The 21,745-nt window shown below is 52.7% G+C and overlaps 1 protein-coding gene across 1 annotated transcript; it reads left to right on the top strand.

Annotated features, from left to right (window-relative positions):
* Positions 1-442: 442 nt before the first annotated feature.
* Positions 443-14,531, top strand: LOC143640358 (protein unc-93 homolog A-like). The gene is made up of 9 exons (XM_077108202.1): positions 443-529; positions 1,629-1,810; positions 2,164-2,393; positions 3,881-4,006; positions 7,211-7,425; positions 8,526-8,661; positions 9,108-9,238; position 9,469; positions 14,266-14,531. The coding sequence occupies exons 1-9, from the start codon at positions 443-445 to the stop codon at positions 14,529-14,531; spliced, it is 1,374 nt and encodes a 457-aa protein (XP_076964317.1).
* The last annotated feature ends 7,214 nt before the right edge of the window (positions 14,532-21,745 follow it).

Raw genomic sequence — 21,745 nt, 5'->3', positions numbered from 1 at the left:
CTCGGTGCCTTGGGGTTGACATTTATGCTTTGCTTTTTAGGACAGAAGAACCTTCCACATTCAGCACTGTTGACAACTTCTTTCCAGGTAGAAGGTAGGTAACATGCACATGTAAAATAGGAAGTGTATCACTTTGCCATAAGATCACACCTATCCAAAGTAATGTGAAAGTGCCATCGTTTACTGGCTGAGAAGAGCCACCCGCACTGCCTCAGAGGAAGGGGTCGAGGTGAGATGCAGGAAGGTAAATGAGTAACACACCCTGGTGCTCCGGGGCCCAGTGTGACCAAGTTCATTAACTAGTAGCAGCCTTGACAGCTAGCACACTGTGACTCAGAGGGAGGACGGCACCCTGGCTCAGGTGGCTTCCCTGTGCCGACTTGCTTCTTGCAGGGAGCTCCACCTCTATGTGCCCACTGCCAGTGGACCCTGAGCTGGCACCATGGAGAGAAGCCTGAGGAACGTCCTCGTGGTCTCCTTTGGATTCCTCCTCCTCTTCACAGCCTACGGAGGTCTGCAGAACCTGCAGGTAGGTGTGGGCCTTGGAACATGACCTTGACCTCTAAGCTTGTCCTGCCTCCAGAGCCACAGGCAACAGATAGTGCAAGGCCGTTTCTTTTGTCAATGCACCCTAGACTCTCTTCGCCCCGTGCCTCTGAATTCTCCAGAACAGACTGTGTTTTAATACAAACCTGACAGCGTCAGTCCTACTTACATTTCCACGGGCTGTACACTGTGTGACCCTTGGACAAGCAGAGCCAGTGTCTCAAGAGAGTGCTTTAGAGGATGATTTGCCTTTGGTGGTCAGAAGGAGACACAAGAAAAATCCTGAATTCCATGGCTCCCTGCCCCTGGCTTTGTGCTCTGTGCAGAAATAACAATCTATCAAACCTTGCTAGACCTCATCGATCCCATGCTGCCTTTAAGCAAAAGTGTGAACCTGGGCAGAACAGTCTTCCTTCTGAACTACTGATGGACTGCTTCCTCCTGAGTCCGAGTCGTACAAAACCCCATGGTTTCCAGAAGGCTCTGGTGCTGGTGCCATGGACCTGGGTTGAGTCGACATGACTTCAAGTCTGATCTTTCACTGGCAGTTAGACCTTCAGAGAGTTCCATGGACTGGCAGGAGGCAGGCCATCGCTGTCCCTGAGAGCAGTTTGCTCAGTGTTGCACCTTGTGGCCAGGGCTGTCATACAATGACACCGTTTTGGAACTTCTGGTGATGACCACAGTCTCCCATGGTTTGTCAACCAGGTCAAGAAGTGGCCTCCTACTGCATGCCCAGTATTGAACCAGAGTTCAGTACTGCTCCAGCACTGCAGGAGGATCGGGAGAAGGGCCCTCTGCTTCCACGCAGAGGGAGGCCTTCCAGCAGCTTCTCTTGGTCCTCCTCCCAGGTGCTGAGGCCGGCGGGTGTCCCCACCTCCACACTTACAGGGAGCAGGGTGCCCGTCCCTGCTGTTGACAGGCTGCTGGCCTTATGCCACTTACCTGCAGTGTCCTTAGCACAAGAGGGCCTGTTGCTAGGTTGGGGACCTGAGGTGGCCTTGAGCCCACAGGTCCTCGCACCCACACCCCTCCCCTGCCTATTCCTCCCCCTCCTTGACAGGCCAGTCTTGTTTCCACAGAGCAGCCTCTACAGCGAGGACGGCATGGGGGTGGCGACGCTTGGCACGCTCTACGGCGCTGTCCTCCTGTCCTCCATGTTCCTTCCACCCATTCTCATCAAGAGATGTGGCTGCAAGTGGACCATTGTTGGCTCCACGTGCTGCTATGTGGCCTTCTCCCTGGGCAACTTCTACGCCAGCTGGTACCCGCCCTCCCGCCCCCCCCACCTTCTGGTTTGCAGGACTCTGGTGGCACCTGACTGCGCTCCTCTGTGCTGGTCCCTTCAGGTTCTGCGGAAGGCTGACTGGCAGCCCCCTCCCCACTTTCCCACCAGGACTTCCCTGCCTTCCCAATGGCTCCCTCTCTTCCTCCTGACCTCCAGTGCTGACCTCTTCCTGGGATCTGTCCACGGCCCTCAGCTTCCCTTGCACCCCACGGGCTCCATGGCCCCAGTAATGGCAGGAAGAACCTAATTCAGTTGAGGAGGGTGAGTCTGGGAGGCGTGGCCAGCATCAAGGGCAGGGATGCAGGGGCCACCCATTGCCCTTTCTGCAGGTTCACCTTGATCCCCACCTCCATCTTGCTGGGGCTGGGAGCGGCCCCCCTGTGGTCTGCTCAGTGCACCTACCTCACGGTCCTGGGGAACACGCATGCACAGGAAGTGGGCGAGCTCGGCGAGGACGTGGTGAACCAGTACTTCGGCATCTTCTTCCTCATCTTCCAGTCCTCTGGGGTGTGGGGCAACTTGATCTCCTCTCTGGTGTTTGGGCAGACTCCCACTCAAGGTAAGGGAAGAACAGGGTGTCCCTGGTGACCTCCAAGAGGGCGGACAGCACGTAGGCACTTGCCCTTGTTCCCAGAGGAGGCCCTCAGCTGGCCCCAGCTGCAGAGTCACATGCGGACCCTGCTCCTCCAAGGACAGTCAGGGTCTGAAGATCCATCTCCACACGTTGCCCCCTCCCAGGGAGCAAGGGTCCATGGAGTCATGGCTTCCTTGGGGGCAAAGAACAGGTTTGCCTGACTATTTCCTATGGAATTAATCCATGGGCAGCTTTTTAAAGTTCTGTGGCCAGTCCTTCCTGTAACAAGAGGTGCACTCATGGCGGAGCCCTGCGTCACCTGCCTTAAGTGTCCCTTGCCCAGCCGTGATGTGGAACGTGACTTGCACACCACCGTGTGGAGGATCTGAGTCTGGCCAGAGGAGTTGGGCAGGAGCCGGCCCTGGGGGAAAGGCTCTGGCCTCTTGCTGCTGTCGGGTTGACCCTGTCCTGCAGCCTGGCCCAGCTCCTGCTCTCCCAGGTAGAGCCCAGCTTTGGGAAGCTGTAGCCAAACCTCCTGCTCTTTCCAGAGCACCATCATCACTGGCTACTGGCATCCCCACAGGGAAACCACAGGGGCTTGGTTCTTGCTGTCCCCCAGCAGGGAGGGCTACGTCTGGGCCCTGGCGAGTGCAGCAGCAGGCTCACTGGACATTCAGGCCTGGGAGCTGAGGGCAGGAACCCAGGGCACACATCCTCAGGGCCAGCGGGGTTTCCGCACCCACTGCCTGGTGCCCTCAGCTCTCACGGCCTTCCGTCCCTGTGCTGCACGTCTCGCCAGACAGTGCTGCGAGGTCACTGTCACGAGGCTGTGCCATGCAGACCCTGGACACCGACTGCGGTGCGTTAGGAGAGGGCACGAAGTAGCCAGGCCCACGCTGCGTGTGCTCTTCCCTGTCTCGGCAGAAAGCGGATTTGACCCTCTCCCTCCCTGATGAGGGGTCTTGAGATCAGGGTGTGCCTAAGGGTGAACGTGCCCTGGTCCTTGTCAAACATCTGGGTCCTTCCACGTCCTGCCTCAGAGGCTCCACCACCCTGCGCCCTGTTCCCATTCCGACGCCCAGGACTCTCTATCACCAGGACTCTCATAGGCTGTTTGCTCCTTGCCGCAGTCCGGCTGCAGCAGAATAAGCGGGCGGGGGGGTGGGGGGGGGTGGTGGTGACGAATGACTTGTGTATGTTGATGCAGCAGGAATAGGAGCCGTTTATTGTAGGATAACAGAGGTATTTATACATTTTACACAGCTTATCTTAATTAGCATAAACTAGATACAGCAGTCAACCAATCAGGAATCTCCACACTTAATGGCTCGCTCTTGTTACTTTACAAACCACTCCCTCTGGCATTTGGCCAGGCGCCATCCAGACTTGTTTACAGACTTTAACATTTCTCTCGCAAAATAACAGGTGCCAATCTGACTTGTTTACAGACCTTAACACTCCTGACCCCACAGAGGCCACCCCAGAGGAGCACCCCGAGTCTTGTGGGGCCAACGACTGCCTGATGGCCACAGCACCCACCAACAGCACCCACCGCCCCTCCCAGGAGCTGATCTACACACTGCTGGGCATCTACATCGGTACGTGTCCTGAGCCCAAGAGAGTCCCACGAAGGCCAAGCCCAGCCTCTTCCTGGGTTGAAGAGCACCTTCCCAGCTCCTAAGTGGTCCGTCTCCGTTCAGCACCCCTGCCCTGTGTGGTCTGGAGGTCTTCAGGGGCTTCTCTTTGGAAAGCAGGCCTGTGGGCCAGCGCTACCCTACAGGGTGCCCGTGACATTTAAATCTCTTCTCATCCCCAGAGCCCCATGGACTGGCCATCAGCCACATTCCAACCAATTAAATCCCAAAGTCTGTTTCTAAGGCTCCCTAGCCACACTTGGCCAGCTCACTGGCCACAGCTAGCTCACTAGGCGAGCAGCTACCACAGACCCCATCCAGGGGACCAAGGCATTGAGGACCAACTCCATCCAGGTGACCCTGAAAGGCCAGGAAGGGTTGATGGAGGTGCGACTGGGGGGACACTGTGGGCTGTCTGAGACAGGTGGTCAGACTGGTCAAGGCTACTGTGAAAGACCCAAGGACAAGGGCAGATCTGTTTCCTGGGCAGATTTTCATATCCACCTGATGTGGGGATGCAGGAAAGCTGGGTGGTGACCAGCCAGCAGGGAGCCACAACCCAGAGGAGCAGCGAGGGGCACAGGCAGCATCTGGACAGTGAGGACAAGACCAGTGGGTGTGTGTGCAGACACAGGGAGAAGTGGCTGAGGCCAACCAGCCTGCAGGCATTTGGCTTGATGGGGCAGGTGACCCTTCAGAGTGTACAGGGGACCAGATACAGGAGAGGGTCTGGGGGCATCTAGGGGCCAAGTTTGAGATCTCAGGAGGAGATGAGTTTTTAGGGAGGAAGAAGCAGGAAGGGCTTCAGGGAGGACGGTCCATAGCCTGGGCGACTCAGTGCTCACAGGCTGGCCAGGGCATGGGAGCCCTGCAGAAGACGGAAGAGCAAACGGGGAGTCAGAGCACACAAGAGAGCAGAAGCAGCAGGGAGTGGGTGTGAGAGGGTCAGAGGGACCAAGAGCCTGGAGGTTCAGGAGCATGGCTGGACAGCAGAGACTGGTGACCCTCCAAGGTGTCTGAGGCCCGATGAGTGGCTGGGAAGGAGAGTGGAGGGTGTGGAGGGAGTCGGTGAGGAGCGGGCTGTGGCCTGTGCTTTCCCGTGGGTTCCCAGGTTCTGTGGGTCTGGTGCTGGGGACAGGGGTAGAGGTCAGCCAGGCCTGAGCTTTCCGCTTTCCCTGCATTTCCTTCCCTGTCCCCCACGGGAGCAGGTAGGCCCAGCTCACGGCAGTGTCCAGGCTGAGCTGAGATCACGTCCCTGCTCTGCACTCTCTAGTTGGACAACCAAGAGCAGAGACCATGGCTCCAGGACTCCAGACCTGGGGTGACCACCCTGAGAGATGGATCTGGGAGTGGACATTAGGCTCCTGGCATCCCCTGGTCTCAAGAAACTGCTCGTTCTGTCTTCACCCGGGGAAGGCCAGAGATGTGGGTCAGTCAACGGTAACGGCAGCAGGTGGTAGCAGGATGTGGTCACAGGCCGAGTGCTGACCCAGATCTAGAGGAGTGGCACAGACCACAGGAGAGCCCCTCGGCGCGTCCGTGGCTCGCGGGCCCTCCTTCCCTCCTGCCCTGCACGGGTGGCACCCTCAGGCCATCCTTCAAGTCCTCCTTTGCCTTAGCCCCAGGTGCTGCTCATTAGATACTTGGCACCTGCAGAGCACGGTGACTTAGTGACCTCAGGCTCCCTGACCTTGTACTCATGAAGAAGTTTCTGGCAGCCAGTTTCTTTAGGGCGAGAGCGTTACCTGCACAACATCCCCCACCGCCTTGAGGGAACTGGGTCACATGGTGTCTGCACACACCTGGCTCCTAGCAAAGGTGTGTGGCTTCTGCATGCTGACCTGCCTCTCCCAAGCTCCCTTCTCCGCAGAGGAGAGGAAACCATGATTTCCCCCTGATTCACACGCAGCCAGACTCCAGACTTCCTCTGGAGGGGCCTGTTCAGCTGGGGATGCCAGGGAGCTCCTGTGCCCCACACCCAGCTGTCGGTTGTGCGAGTGGTGAAGGCCCTGACGTGGCTGGTGAGGGCTGGTCAGCTGCAGAGCTCGGTGAGCCTCCCCAGTGCCCCTTGGTCATGAAAGGGGAGGGGTGGCGAGGTCAGAGAGACGGAGACGAATCCTTCACACCAACTTCAAGGAGGGCAGGTCTGAGATACTCGCCCTGGGAAGGAGTCCTTGCAAAGTGTTCTGAGGGCCAGTGGTGCCAGGAGGAAGGGAAAGACCAGACTCCCTCCGTCTAGCCTGTGTCACCCACACGGGGTCATCCCTGTTGCCAGAAAGCCGAGAACCGGCTGGGAGTGAAAGGGACTCTGTGGAGAGACACCACCTGCAGCAGCTTGGCCCCACCCAGAGCAGGGCTGAGGCACAGGAGGGCGTGCCAGGGGCAGGCGGGGAGGAGGGGACTCATTGGCTCCTGAGGCCTGGCACCTGGGGGTCCAGGATGCTCCCTCGGAGCGGATCCCATCACTGTTAGAAACAGCAGTTTACACAGCAGCCCGTTGACGTGGTTCAGATAAAAGGCTGTGCAGCCCCTCAGCACTGTCCCTCCGCCCCAGTCTGCTTCTCTCCAGTCCTTCAGGGCACATAGGAACTAAATCCCCATGTCCCCCTTGCTGAGCACGGGTGGCACATGGTCAGCACCTGGCTCAGCACTTGCTTTGTCTCTTCTTTACTGATCTTGGTGGCCTCTTCCACCTGGGTAATAGAGTTCTGTCCTTATCCCCTGCAGCGAACGTGACCCACTGTGATGGCATCCACTCCATTTAACCAGTTCCCACCAAAGTATTTTAGGTAAAAGATTCAAAATAAACACGAGTGTAGCACATGGTACCCTGATGGGACTTGTTTTCCTAAAAAGTCTGCTGTCGGTAGACATTGCTGCAGGAATTCAGACAGACGGTGGCCTGGGGTCTCTCCAGCTGTTGTGTCTCCTGTGCCCGTGAAGATAGTGTGGGTCCATGGCAGGTTCCCCGTGGAAGCCTGGAGGCCCCACGTTGACCACGAGCAACATGTGTGTCTGTGTGGCTAGGCACGTGGGGTCCCAGGCTTGGCTGAGGTCTGGTGTGTCTGACGGCACCTGCATCTGGACTGGGAGAGCCTGTGGGAAGGCAGGAAGCAGTTGGGTGAGTCCTGTCCACACTGAAGCTCCCTGCCCCTCTGCCCCTTTCAGCGATTGGCGTCCTGGCCATCCTGCTGACAGCCGTGTTTCTGGAAGCCACAGAGGACAGTGAATCCCAGAACGAGGCCGAGACGAAGCCACCACGCCTTGGGTCCACCTTACTGTCAACCTTCAAGCTCTTCAGGGACAAGCGCCTGTGCCTCCTGACCCTGCTGCCGATGTACAGTGGACTGCAGCAGGGGTTCCTCTCTGGAGAGTACACCAGGGTAGGCCCTGCAGCAGCTCATGCAGTCACCGCCCGACTGGTGCCCCTGCCCCATCTGCACCTGAAGGGACACAGGGTCCCAGGGCCACCTACCCAGGTCCAGGGTGGGAACAGCCCACAGAGGTCCTGGCCCTGGCAGGGCTGAGTGTGTGACTCAGCCCCAAGTACCTTCAGACCCACAGGCCCTCTCAGGTCCTGGGTGGGAGTTGACATCCCTGTCCCCACCACACTCTGGGCATTATGTAACCTTAAGAGGGCCACAATCAAGGCTGGACTGGCTAGTCTGGGTCACCTAGGCCTGCCCTCCAGGGCTTGGTCCTCCTGCCTCATTCCCACCACCCCGCCTCCCTGGTCGAGCTGCCTACCAGCACCATTGGGGCAGCTGCCCATTCAGACTGAATTTCAGATCAAGGACAAGCATCCTTGAGGGACGAGTGTGCCCCAGGACTGTCTGGTGTGGTGAATTGCGTGTGTCAGTGCTATACGGAGGGCAGTCTCCGGTGTGGAGGGAGGGTCTCGAAGGTTCCAAAGAGGCAAACAGGACAACCCAAAGTCCACTTGGCCTTTGGACACCCCAAAGCCATCAGGGCTGTCTGTGCCCCAGCCCAGGTGAGCAGTCTCCATGTGGGCTGCCGTCAGCCCGGCCCTTCTCCTGGGTGTCTGCCTTGGTCCTGCCCAGGATGGCAGTGTGTGCTGAGGGTGCCCAGGGACTTCCTGTGACTGGCAGGGCAGCATCTCAGCTCCTGGCCTCTCCTGCTAGACCCCCATTTTCAAACCATCTTCTTCTGTCTTTAGGGCCAGTAGGAAGTGATGGGGTTGGTGGACGATTGTCCCTCCCAGTGCCGTGGGTCGATGCCTAGACGGTGACACCGGGCACAGAACGGGGAGGACTCCACGTAGAAGTCTGTCCACTCGCTCTCTTTTCAGCTGTGACCCTGGGGGGGATGTCCCTACGGTCACGAGTGTCGTCCCCTGTGCTGGGCCTGCAGATAGGAGTGTGCCTGCTGTCCCAGGGCCAGTGGTTCTCAGCAGCACAGGGAGTTGGGGCTGGAGCCACAGAGGAGCGTGGGCCCTGCTGACGGCCCCCTGTGCTTCCTGCAGTCCTTCGTCACCTGCGTCCTGGGCATCCAGTTTGTGGGCTACGTGATGATCTGCTTCTCTGCGTCCACTGCGCTCTGCTCTCTGTTGTTTGGGAGGCTCTCCCACTACACGGGCAGGAGAGCCATCTACGTGCTGGGTAGGTGGCCCCCTCCCAGTTCGGCAGTGGAAGGGGGGGACTGCTCAGACAGGGGGTGGGGACTGATGGCACAGGTGCCACCCAGTAGCTCGGAGGCCCAGGAGCTCCGTAGAAACATTTGACCAGGGCCCTAGGCTCACCCTCATGAGAAGCCCCTCTGCAGTCACTGAGTCTAAGTCCCCTCAGCTTAGGAGCCACCTGAGGTCCAGAGAAGACAGCCTATAACCCCCCAGGCTGAGGCAGCTGCAGTCCACGGGACAGGTTCTCTGAGGCAGGTTTGGAGCCCAGAGGTCCACCCGGATCAGGTGGCACAATGCCCCAGCTTGCTCAAGAGACCTGCGGTCCCCTCACACTGTGGTGACGGCTAGGCAGGGGGCAGAGGAGGAAATGTGGCTCCTCTGCTGGGGTCTAAGCACTGCGTGTCCTGGCCCCTCCCTCTGTCCCAGGTACAGCCACCCACCTCTCCTGCATCGTGGCCCTCCTGCTGTGGCGTCCACGCTCCTCCCAGATGGCAGTGTTCTTCCTGCTCCCCGGCCTCTGGGGCATGGGGGACGCTGTCTGGCAGACGCAGAACAATGTTGAGTGAGCAGAGCCCAGCCCCTTGGCCCCCTTGCTCAGTCACTGGGCAGATGGCAGGGGAGTGGACAGCCGCTGGTGTGGCCGCCAGACCCCAGCCAGCCCAAGGCTCCGTCAGAGGCCAGGTGCTTGCGTGGGGGAAGGGAGAGGGAGCCCGGACTGTGAGGGCTTCTCACCGAGCTCTGGGTCTGCAGTATGTCTCTGAGTGTCTGTTCAGCTCCAGCTGTGCAGGGTGAGCCACCTGCATGGCCTGGTGGTCCCTGGGTGACCAGAAGCTGAGCAGAGGGGGAGGAGGAGAGAGGCCTGCAGGGTTCAGAGAGTGGGCCACATACAGGCACCAGATCACAGGATGGGTGACCTTGACGCCAGGCCATGGGAAATGGTGAGGCAGACACTGGTGGTCCCGCCCCCCACCCCAGCACAGATGTGGGACAGGACCAGAATGCCAAGGAGAGGTGACAGGGTCCAGGTGCAGCCCCACAGAGCTGTCCCCAGGGACCCCTGATGTACTTGGGGGACTGGTGACTGGGAGGAAGTAGAACACCCATGATGATGGCAGGAGTCACAGGCCTAAGTCCTCATCCAGTTCGGTGGCAGGACTGGGGTCGGGGGAAGCAGCGTGGAGAGTGGAAATTTAACTCGGTCCCCACCCCCATGGTTATGGAGAGAGCCCTGACCCAGACAGTGGTGTCCTGACCCAGATAGTGGAGCCCTGACCCAGACAGTGGTGTGCTGACCCAGACAGTGGAGCCCTGACCCAGACAGTGGTGTCCTGACCCAGACAGTGGTGTGCTGACCCAGACAGTGGAGCCCTGACCCAGACAGTGGTGTGCTGACCCAGACAGTGGAGCCCTGACCCAGACAGTGGAGCCCTGACCCAGACAGTGGAGCCCTGACCCAGACAGTGGTGTGCTGACCCAGGCAGTGGTGTGCTGACCCAGACAGTGGTGTGCTGACCCAGGCAGTGGTGCGCTGACCCAGACAGTGGTGTCCTGACCCAGACAGTGGTGTCCTGACCCAGACAGTGGAGCCCTGACCCAGACAGTGGAGCCCTGACCCAGACAGTGGTGTCCTGACTCAGACAGTGGAGCCCTGACGCAGACAGTGGTGTCCTGACCCAGACAGTGGAGCCCTGACGCAGACAGTGGTGTCCTGACCCAGACAGTGGTGTCCTGACCCAGACAGTGGAGCCCTGACGCAGACAGTGGTGTCCTGACCCAGACAGTGGAGCCCTGACCCAGACAGTGGAGCCCTGACCCAGACAGTGGTGTCCTGACCCAGACAGTGGTGTGCTGACCCAGACAGTGGTGTCCTGACCCAGACAGTGGTGTCCTGACCCAGACAGTGGTGTCCTGACCCAGACAGTGGTGTGCTGACCCAGACAGTGGAGCCCTGACCCAGACAGTGGTGTCCTGACCCAGACAGTGGTGTGCTGACCCAGACAGTGGTGTGCTGACCCAGACAGTGGAGCCCTGACGCAGACAGTGGTGTCCTGACCCAGACAGTGGTGTCCTGACCCAGACAGTGGAGCCCTGACGCAGACAGTGGTGTCCTGACCCAGACAGTGGAGCCCTGACCCAGACAGTGGAGCCCTGACCCAGACAGTGGTGTCCTGACCCAGACAGTGGAGCCCTGACGCAGACAGTGGTGTCCTGACCCAGACAGTGGAGCCCTGACGCAGACAGTGGTGTCCTGACCCAGACAGTGGAGCCCTGACCCAGACAGTGGTGTCCTGACCCAGGCAGTAGTGCTGGCGAGGCTCCCGGGGAAGTGGCAGCTGAGGTCAGGGGTGTGGGCCTCTGTGCAGTTGGATGACTCTGCTTCCTGCAGAGAGAGTGAGCAGGTTTGCAGGGAGGGCACTCGGGAGAGCAGGAAGCAGATGTTCTTGGGCGATAGGGGTGGGAGCAGGGGTGTATGTCTGGCTGGTGGTTGAAAAGGGCAGGGAGCCCTCTCGCCTGCATTTCCACCTCAGGGAAGGAGGGTGCCCCAAGCAGACAGCACTGTGTCTGGCAGATCTTGCAGTGACGGGATCACAGGGCCCCTTGGAGGGACATGGCTCAGAAAAGCCCTGTCAAGGGAAGACCTTGAGACGGCACTGTTCCACCCTTACCCAGGAGACACTGGGGCATTAGAAATTCAATAAAGAAAATCTGCAAACCAGCTACACCCCAGTGTGCCAGGTAGGGGACGGCTTTCCCCTGACACTTGGTATAAAAGTACACAGTCCCCTCAGATCCTGGACTGGACCCCAGGACAGGTCCTTTCCCATGACCCGAATGTTCTTCCTGTTCACGGAGCAGCTTCAATGCCAGCCCTGGGCTTCGGAGCTGGTCTCCTGACCCTCCCTACGACCTCAGTGGAGGCAGTGACTTTGGTGAAACCAGCACCACAGAGACAAATGTGATTTACTGAGTGACATAATCATGTCACATCTAAATTTTTAAATTTTTACTTTGAGACAGGGTCTCAGTAGGTTGCTCACAGCCTCTCTAAGTGGCCAAGGCTGGCTGTGAACCTACAATCCCCCTGTTTCAGCCTCCTGAGCCACTGGGATTACAGGCATGTGCCGCCACACCTGGCAGGAGCATCCTCTAAAATACTTCTGCACTCCAAGTCAAGGAAGGAACTGGCTAAACAGCTCCACAGCTTCCATACTGTCACTCCCTAGATGTTTAACAGGATTGTAGTGAGAATGTTTGCATTTTTCCTCCCTGAGGCACACAAACAATTGTGTTAATTCCTTTCTTTATATTGACATAGAACATACTTTCAGGCAAAAAAAAAAAAAAAAAGTCAAAATTGGGCAAAGTTACTAAGAGCCCAGGCATAACAAATGCTGACGTCCAGTGAATGACTAGAACAAGGGACCCTTGGATAAGGGGTAGTTTCAGGTGGAATGACTTCTGTATTTTGTAGTAGGGTACATTGTTTTCTTTTCCCAAGACGTAACTCCTAGGGGAGAACAGTTATTCTCATGTACTTGGTGATGTCTCCCGGAGTGTGTTTGCAGGTAGCCGTCATGGCCAGGAGAGGCATTTTAACTCTGGATCTCTGTTGCTGGCTCCCCTGAGCTCCCCTGAGCTCCCCAGACCTTGCCCTGCTCTAGAAGGCACAGCCCCCCATCCAAGGTGGTGCACAGCTATATTCCCAGCATCTCAGGAGGCTGAGGCAGGAGGATCACCAGCTCAAGGCAGCCTCAGCATCTCAGCAACACCCTGTCACAGGGCTTGGGAAGACCCAACTTCTCCATGCGGGTGGGGACTCCCATCTGCGTGGGAATATCAGGAGAGGGGGAGGAGCAGGGGGAGGGGGAGGGCTGGCAGAGAGACTAGAATGTGTCTAGGCAGGAGGAGGAGGGAGGTGTCGAGGCTGTCAGGATGGCCTCGTGCATACTGGGAAGGCTCTGCAGTGGCAGCTCAGGGGCTAAGGGTGGTCTTTGTGAAGAGGGTGGGAGAAGCATCAGGCTGGGCAGAGCTGGACAGTGACCTGGAGACACTGGGGCAGGTCCTCATGTCATCTTATAAGCTGGCCTCCCAGAGGCACCTGCTCCTCTGTCCTGTCCAGAGATGGGATTCTAGCAGACCTCATGTAGGTGTGTCCAAAATCACACCCAGAGGGACAGGAAGCTGAGTGGCTGACTTTCATCTGCAAGCTTTTATCAGACTGCGTGAGTTTGCAGCAGCTGCCAGTCCCACCGTAGCCAGGGGACTTGACAGCACTCACGTTTGTGGGGGCCTGAGTTGGACAGCCAGTGTGGTCAGGGCTGCTGCCCGCTGAGGCCCATCTCTGAGCTTGCAGATGGCCTCCCTCCCCATGTCCTCAAAGTGATACTTCTGGGAGTCTGTGGCCTGATTTCCTCTGCTGTAAGGACACTGCCCATGTCTGATTAGGGCCACCTAGGTGGTCTCATTGAACTTAGTAATCTCTGCCAAGACCCTGTCTCCAAATAGGAGCACACTCTGAGCTACTTGGGTTAGGACTTCAAAATAAGGATCCAGGGAGAGGTTAAGTGGTCCCAGCCTGGGAAGACAACGTAGTCTCCATCCACCTAGTCAGGCCCTTCTGATCTATACCAGCCCCGTGGGGCCCTTAATCAGCACCGGTCCTGTGAGGCCACTTTAATGAGGCTTTCCTGGATTCGTATTGATCAATCTACCCCCATCCTACCAGGACACCGTGACCTATCCCCATCCAGGGAGCCACGTTACCCCATCCCGATCCTCGGCAGCCTTTCTCATCAGCACCGTCCTGTGAGGACCTCCTATCCACACGAGCTCCTTCACCAGGCCAGGGGCCTTCCACCCCGGATCTGTTGGTGGAATTCTTCTGCTCTAAGTTCTCAGGATAACCCCCAAACATGTCTACTTCTGTGTGACCATTAAGAATGAGATCATGCCAGGCGGGGTGGCGCACCTCTGTGATCCCAGTGGCTTGAGAGGCTGAGGCAGGAGGATCGCAAGTTCAAAGCCAGCCTCAGCAGAAGTGAGGTGTTTAGCAACTCAGTGAGACCCTGTCTCTAAATAAGATCAAAATAGGGCTGGGAAGTGGCTCAGGGGTTGAGTGTCCGAGAGTTCAATCCCTGGTTACCTCCCTCCAAAAAAATAAAATAAAACTTTCATAGAATAAATTAAAAAAAACACTTAAGATGTTAAGAAAAAGAGTGACTTAAAGGGAAAAATCCTCCAAGGATTGGAATGAAAATCCCAGATGTAGGAGTCGCCTTACTGCTGCCCTCTGAAAACTCAGCGCTTCGGTCCTGGCTTGGCCAGCTCCTCAGCAGCTTCCCAGAAGGTCCCTGAGTGAAGCAGCCAGGCTGGGCCCGGCCTCGCTGGCTCCTGGCTGGGGAGGGTGCTGTCCCTGGCCAGGCCTGGCTGTGCAGCCCCCTCTGTCGGCTGGGGTTCCTGGTCTGTAGGGAGGGCTGGTCGGAAAGTCCAGTTCTGAGGGGACTGGGCAGCGGCAGAGCGCTCTGTCGCCGACGTCCTCCGGGCGCTGGGTCGGCGCAGGTTTTCACGCCGCCTCCCCTTGCAGCTCTCTTTGGCACCCTGTTCGAGAGGAACAAGGAAGCGGCTTTCGCCAGTTATCGCATGTGGGAGGCCCTGGGCTTCGTCGCCGCCTTCGGCTACAGCTCCTTTCTCTGTGTCAGTGTCAAGCTCTACATCCTGCTGGGCGTCCTGGCAGTGGCCATGGTCTCCTACGGGACTGTTGAGTACCTGGAATCCAGGAGCCCGGTCAAGACCCTCACGGCCACACAGACCAGCCAAGCAGTGGAGGAAGAGACGGGGACAGCGATGTGACAGCAGTGGGCCATGGTGAGGGACTTCCACCACCCGAGTTCCAAAGGGGTGCGGCGAGCCAGCTGAACGCAGGGAGGCAGCCTCCTGAGCCCACAGAGGGTCTCCACATTCACATGGCAGATTCAGCACTTGCTTCCTGTCCGATGCTTATCTCCCAGAGGCTCGCACACCATCAGGAACCGGGCCGCCCTGAACAGGGCCATGCACACACCTGGACCTCCTGGGTAAAGAGGTGCTGGACTGCATTGCACCTGCAGTGCAAGGGGTTTTGACCTCCGCCTGGATAGAAAGGTGCAGCTCTGGGGGTGGGCGTCACCCGATGGGGTTGAATCACACCCCCTGTGGGTTGTCAGCCTATCCTTTGCCCTTTTGTGGATAGAATGTTCCATGGGTTAGCCCCCCCATTAATAAAACCCGGGTTTGAGGCAGGCTCCCCCTCTGTCTTGCCTGTCTTGCCTCCTTGGTGGGAGCTGGGTCAGAGAGGCCATCGCTGAACCCAAAGAAAGAGATTTCTCTGTCATTGCGTCGTGCCAGCCCAGTTCACCTGCAGGACCCTGAATGTTTAGTCGTGTGTTGTGACAATCGGGGAAGTGACTGGGCGTGCTGCAGACCAGCGGAATCATCCAGAATGCCTCCAACTGGGCAGGGACAGAGGACCTTGCCATGCCTGAGCTGGGCACACAGGTGTCTGTCACTCCTTCCTGGGTGCACTGTCCCTTACGTGTCTCCTCCTTGCCGCGGGCAATGCTGTCCACACTCTCTCCACACTGTCCTTCTTGGTCCCAGTAGTCCTGTGTCCTTTCACCTTTGCCCAGGCCCCGCCCCCTGCCCCCTTGAATTTGTGCCCGGGCTCCAGGTGCCCTCTGTGCAGACGGCTCACCACGCCATCACACACGGTTGGCAGGAGCGTCTCCAGTGGAACTCGGCGTCCCAGCGTGTAGTGTGCCCTCCAGCAGCTGCCACGCCATGGCAAGTGGAGAGAAGGCCATCCCAAGAGCCCTGATGCGTTCCAGCCACGGGCTCCCTGCATCCATGGTCCCCTCCCCAGTGCTCCCTGAGCCCCGTGACAGATGGTGGCCTCTGTCTGCAGATGAAACAAGGGCAGATGCTGGGGTGGACCTTCCTTCTCCAGCCAGCACTGGCCAAGAGGGCACAGGCAAATAAATACATCCTGCACTGCCACACGGGACGTTCATGGCCCCTGGAGTGTCACTTTTCCCCAAGCTGAGCTTGGCACCCCCCCCTGCAGAATTCCCCGTGTCCCTCGTGTCCGGGAGGCAGAGCTCTTCCTGCTGTCTCCAGGCTCAGCCTGGCTGTGCCACCTGCCGTGAGCTGTGGTTCCCTCTCCTCCGGCCCGTGGGGTGGCCTCGGGCTCCCTGCTCCCTGCAGGGCCCCTCTGCTCACTTCCTGCCCGCCTGCCCTCTCACTGGTCTTACACCTACCATTTTCCCTGCAACCTGGGCTACTAAACAAGAGGATCGTGCTACAGCCCAAGCCCACAGAGGGCTCTCCTGTCCACCGCTCACCGTCTGGACTCCTGCCCAGGAAGCACCAGGTCTGAGTGATCAGATGCCCCCTTAGGCCAAACCCGGCCAAACCTCATCCTCAGAATTTCTCTTAGACGTTTCTTCCTTCCCTCCCAGCACCTCTGCTCTCCCCTTTCAGCCATCCCTTGCAGGCCCCCCCACGCACCCTCGTTTGTAAGGTCCCTGACTGACCGTGGCTCCTACACGTGGAGCTTGGTCGGGAGGAGCCGAATCTGGCAGCCTGACTTGTCAATCCTCGCCTAAGGGACGCTCGGGGAGCCCACAGACACGTCTGATGCTCTGGGCGGCCTGTCGTGAGCTGAGTGAGCCTCATGGGTGGACGGACATGGCCTGGAGGATGAAGCCGAGAGGGGTCAGTCCTGCTGCTGGAGGCCACCCCCTACTCTCCCTGAGCCTAGGATAGTGCTGGACAGTGCTCCCTCCCACACACTTCACTCAATGACCCAGAGTGGATATTGGAAAATCAGGAGGAGATATGCAGAGAAGCCCAGTCTCCAACAGCAACTTAAAATTATAAATAACATAGCTAACATATATAAAATTAACATCATAGCTCCTCTTGCCTTAGCCTCCCACATTGCTGGGATTACAGGCAAGCACCACCATGCCCAGAGAGGTAAGCAGCTTTTCTTTGCCATGTGTACCCCACCATGAAGTACAGCCTCACCACAGGTACAAAAGCAATTGAGCCAATCTTTACTCTGTATAAAGTTATTACCTCAGGTATTTAAATAACGACTGAGAACTAACATTACTGGCAATCAAAGTATGCGCTAACAGGATGAATGGCAGGAATAAAACAAAAATAAACAGACTTAGAGGTCATTTCTAGGTTTCTTTCCTGGAAAGTCCAAAGGTATAGAAACAAACTATGAAGGGAGAGAAGAAGAAAAACCAAAAAGTGAAAAATGATAATACTGTCATTTTGAACTATTTGAATGCTTCAATTTTGCATATATTGTAATCTACGGTAAGAGCATTTGTATCTTCTTTTTTAAAAATATTCTTTATATGCTTCAATGGTTTTCTTAGTGATAGGTAACTATGAGGCACACAATATTTGGTGAATAAATGAGCAATGTCAATTTTTCACTGACTTATCATTTTATTAATATCTCTTTTATTTAAAAATGTCTATAAATCTTGACACTTATAATATAACCTAACTCAATTAGCAAAAGTTGAGAAGACTAACAATATCAAATATTGGAGAGGAGAAGGATCAACTGCAATGCATACATGACAGAAAGAGTAAATCAAAATGACCACTTTGGAAAAGAGTATGGTCAACTGCAATGATAAGTTTTTGATGTGCATTATGTGGTATATGTTTTATATCTTAAATATATGTTACTCCTAGTCTTATGTAGCAATTATTATTTTTAGTGATTATAAAGCAAAAATGTTCAAAAAAATTTGTAGGCTGATTCTTAAGTGTGTTACAGCATGGGATTCAGATTTTTGCTTTTTATCCTATTATACAGCCTACAAATAACTTTTTAAGGGGAAAAAACACTGAGTTATACATAGACAAAATTTGTAGGTCCTACCCTAGAGAAATGGCAATGTTAATAACAACTAATAGCATCATATGACAGTGGGACATTCAAGATTATAACGACTTTGCTGGATTCATTTCTTGTTTTTACTTCATTAACTTTTTTTCCTCATCAAAGTACTCTGAACAATGACTTAGTTTGTCCAGCATATGGGAAGAATTAGACAAAAAATCTTTTATTTCACATTGTCATGCCCCAAACAATCTTTTTGTTTAGCCAGAATACTGGCTTTGTCCTCAAATTTACCAGGGACAAGCAGAGGGGGTGGTTTGTGACAAATATCAATTCAAGTGTTTTTGTTTAGTTTTTCTATGTAATTTTGCAGCATTTTTCTTTCTCTTTTTTTAGCAATTTCATTACAAAGAACTTTTCTAGAACTTTATGTGGTCTGCTTGTGACACAAAACATTTGCTCTTTGACTCAGTGTGATCAGCCGAAACTATTGACCTAGATATTGAGCCAATTATTTCTCATCTCCTTTTAAGAGGTTTTGTCACTAAGCTATAAGGTCCATCTAATTCACCTTCCTGGAGTGTCCTAGCCCATGAGCCATTATACCTGCCAAGCTTTCTTTGTATATCCATCTGTCTCCCTTAGGAAATCACTCAATGATAACATTTCACTATCATATCACATGAAAAGCAAAGCTGTTTTTAACAATGTAACACTTTTAGTGGCAATGATCGTCACATCCATGAACTTTAAATATCCATTTTTCTCTTATAAATGTAAGTTTTGTGTCCTCACATTCTTTGGGTGATATCTGAAGATTTTTATCTTCCTAAAATCAGTGAATAGCTGAGAAAAACATTTTCCAACAATACAAATCTGCCATAGTTACTTAGGAATTAAAAGAAATTCAGAGAAATTTCTACTTTATTAACATATCAAAAAAAATTTTTATTCACTGTAGGAAAGAAATCAATACAAGAATTGCAAAGAAATCTAGCAAGTAGAAGTTTACCTAGAAATGTAAATATTCTAAATGTCTTAGAGAGTCCTGTTTCTTATAATTTCTATGCCCTGCTCCCACCATCATCTCTCGCTTTGTCTCATTCAAATGACAGAAGTAAAGTGAAGATATTAATTCTACAAGTTAACAAATGAAAAGTCAATAAATGTTTCCTGAATAATATAGTAGAATAAAAAAAAAACAAAAATCTGAATCCCATGAAGGAACATGCTTAAGAATCATAATTTTCTTTAAGAAATCCTGCCATGAAGATTCCTATCTCTAGCATCTCTGTAACCAATGATCATTTAGCCTCCAAAAATAGAAAATGCATCACCACCAAGGGAGGCCTATTCCATCATTAGTCAGCTCTACTGGTTAGAAAATTATGTTAGAATTCAATTTACTACTTTGTAGCTTTCCTACATTTGCTCTGTGTCTATTAGAACAACAAGCCCATCCTTAGATTTACTTAAGGATTTTTATTGCCTGTTTAAAATATCCCCTTAGGGGATGGGGATACAGTTCAGTGGTAAAGCATTTGCTTAACATGTGCTAGGCCCTGAATACCATCTCCAGCACTGCAAAAAATTAAAATATCCCCTTTTACTTTTTTACTTCACTAAAACATTTCCCAGAAGATAATTTTCAGTTTTTTTTCTCCAAAGAGGTTTCCAAGTTTTCCTACAGCATAGCATTTTGTCAGTGTAACACTAAAAATATGATACTCAGAAGCAGATGTAATATTTTGGATGTTAGCCATTTTATATACCATAGACTTTAAATTTCTATTACTGCAACCAAACACAATTCTAACGCTTGTATAATTCAAGGATTGTTCATTTAGCAAATATTTATCACTGGGCATGGTGGTGCATGCCGGTAATCTCAGAAACTCAGGAGGCTGAGGTAGGAGGATCACAAGTTTGAGGGCAACCTCATCAACTTAGTGAAGCCCAAAGCAACTTAACAAGACTCCATCTCAAAATTAAAAGGGCTGTGGTATAGCTCCATAGTTATAAAACCCCTGGGTTCAATGCACAGTATAAAAAAATGATTCACCAAGTACCTACTAAATGCTAAGTTTTAGCTAGGCCTTGGGAATTTAAAATCAAAGAAGGCTTCCTTCCTTCCCTCCTACAGCTGCATTGCCCTATTAACTCATGAGAGTTTATGATTAGTACTTCTGCATATGTATTTCTGCAAGCTGATCACTACCTCTATACATTGCTATGCAGAGAAATTTACTCCCAAACTGTGAAGTTCACTGACTTTAATCACAATGTTCCTTTTTTAATGGGAAATTTATTCTCCTTTTCCAAACTATATAGTCTGCTTGTTATCCCTTTCAACTTGTATGAGGATGAGAAAAAAAGTTCTATTTTTTTTTTCTTGAATGGCCTTTGCAAATAGGACATTTGGGACAGACACCTCTCTGCTCTCCTTAAGTCATGGTGGGCACAATGGTTATTACCAGATCAGAACACATCACTGCTGTCACTCACCCAACATAGTATCAGTTGCTTCACAAATCATATCAAGGGCTTCACCAAGCATACCAAGAGCTTTACTCAGGATACACTGTGAGCATATTTTTCTGATTTACCACGTTAAAGATTCCATTATGAATGAATATAAGGTTTCTTACGTCTTGTTCTCAGTAAACTCATATTGTGATGTCAAGTTCTCCAAAGTTCTTCTAAATACTCACAAATGTTTTATTACTTCACTCTATAATTTTTCTAGGTATTGAGATTATGTTTTCAGGTCTATTGTTTCCAAGTTCCCTCTTTTTATCTTCTGGAAATTAAGCCATTGATTCACAGATTTCTGTCACTTTTCATCCCCCATCCTTCCCCTTTCTCCCAATTAGCAAGAAAATAATGATTCTTCCTATGGAACTAGGCACTTACTAATGCTAAAAATGAAGACAGGCTCACAGTGAGAACAGAAATGGCTGAAAGGAGATGCTTCTGCATGGTCACACCTGAGGTTTTCAGATTCCTTTCAGTTCCCTTATGATTCTTCAAATGAAAGACTACTTACTAGTACTTAATGGTAGTCCAATGACTGAAGAAGACAAGATTGAAGTGCCTCTGGTTGCATAAAAGGAATACATCACAGCATGGTGGTGAATGTCTGTAATCCCATACGTTTGGGAATCTGAGGCAGGGAGATCACAAGTTCAAAGTCAGCCTCTGCAACTTAATGAAGCCCTAAGCAACCTATCAAGACTTTGTCTCAAAATAAAAATAAAAAGGGCTAGGAATGTGACTCAGTGGGTAAATACACCTGGATTGAAAGAAAGAAAGAAAGAAAGAAAGAAAGAAAGAAAGAAAGAAAGAAAGAAGGAAAGAAAGAAGGAAGGAAGGAAGAGATTGATTTTCTACATACTTTTAATATGTGCATGAATCTCACCTGAGGATCCTGTTTAAACTGCAGATCCTAGATCAGTGGGTATGTGATAAGCCCAAGAATCTGCCTTTCTGATGATCTTGTAAGTTGATGCCCAGATTTTTACCCACAGACTACACAATGGAGTAGTTCTGGGATATGGACAGCCTCTCAAAGCTGGAAAACATGAGGACCGAGTATTTATTTATTTATTTATTTATTTATTTATTTATTTTGATACTGGGGATTAAACCCAAAGGTGCTTAACCACTGAACCACATCCACAGCCCTTATTTATATTTTATTTAGAGACAGGGTCTAGCTAAATTGCTAAGCTGGCTTGGAACCTGCAATCTTCCTTCTTCATCCTCCTGAGCTGCTGGGACTACAAGCAGAACCCAGTTTTCTTCCACAGCCTACACAAAGGAATGCAGTCCTACTTATATCTTCATTTTAGCTCAATGAGACTCATTTCATACTTCTACTGAATTGTAAAATAACATATTTGAGTTGTTTTAATCCAATATATGTGGTAATTTGTTATAGAAGCAATAGAAAACTAATAGATTCTCCATACCACATGTTTTTACTGAATAAAGAGCTAACTCAAATTGTCTACATAATATCATGAGTTTCTCTTTTTAAAAATTAGATAAGATTTGAGTGAAACTTTTGTCCTCTGAATTGCTACTTTATTTTCAAGCTTCAAAACTATAAGGAAACTCATTTTATGTAAGAGTCAGTCGTGCATGTGTATGACAA

The sequence above is a fragment of the Callospermophilus lateralis genome, unplaced genomic scaffold (genome assembly GCF_048772815.1).
Source record: "Callospermophilus lateralis isolate mCalLat2 unplaced genomic scaffold, mCalLat2.hap1 Scaffold_1954, whole genome shotgun sequence".
NCBI lineage: Eukaryota > Metazoa > Chordata > Mammalia > Rodentia > Sciuridae > Callospermophilus > Callospermophilus lateralis.
Note: the sequence above shows the minus strand (reverse complement) of the source record. Positions and strands in the feature narration are given on the sequence as shown.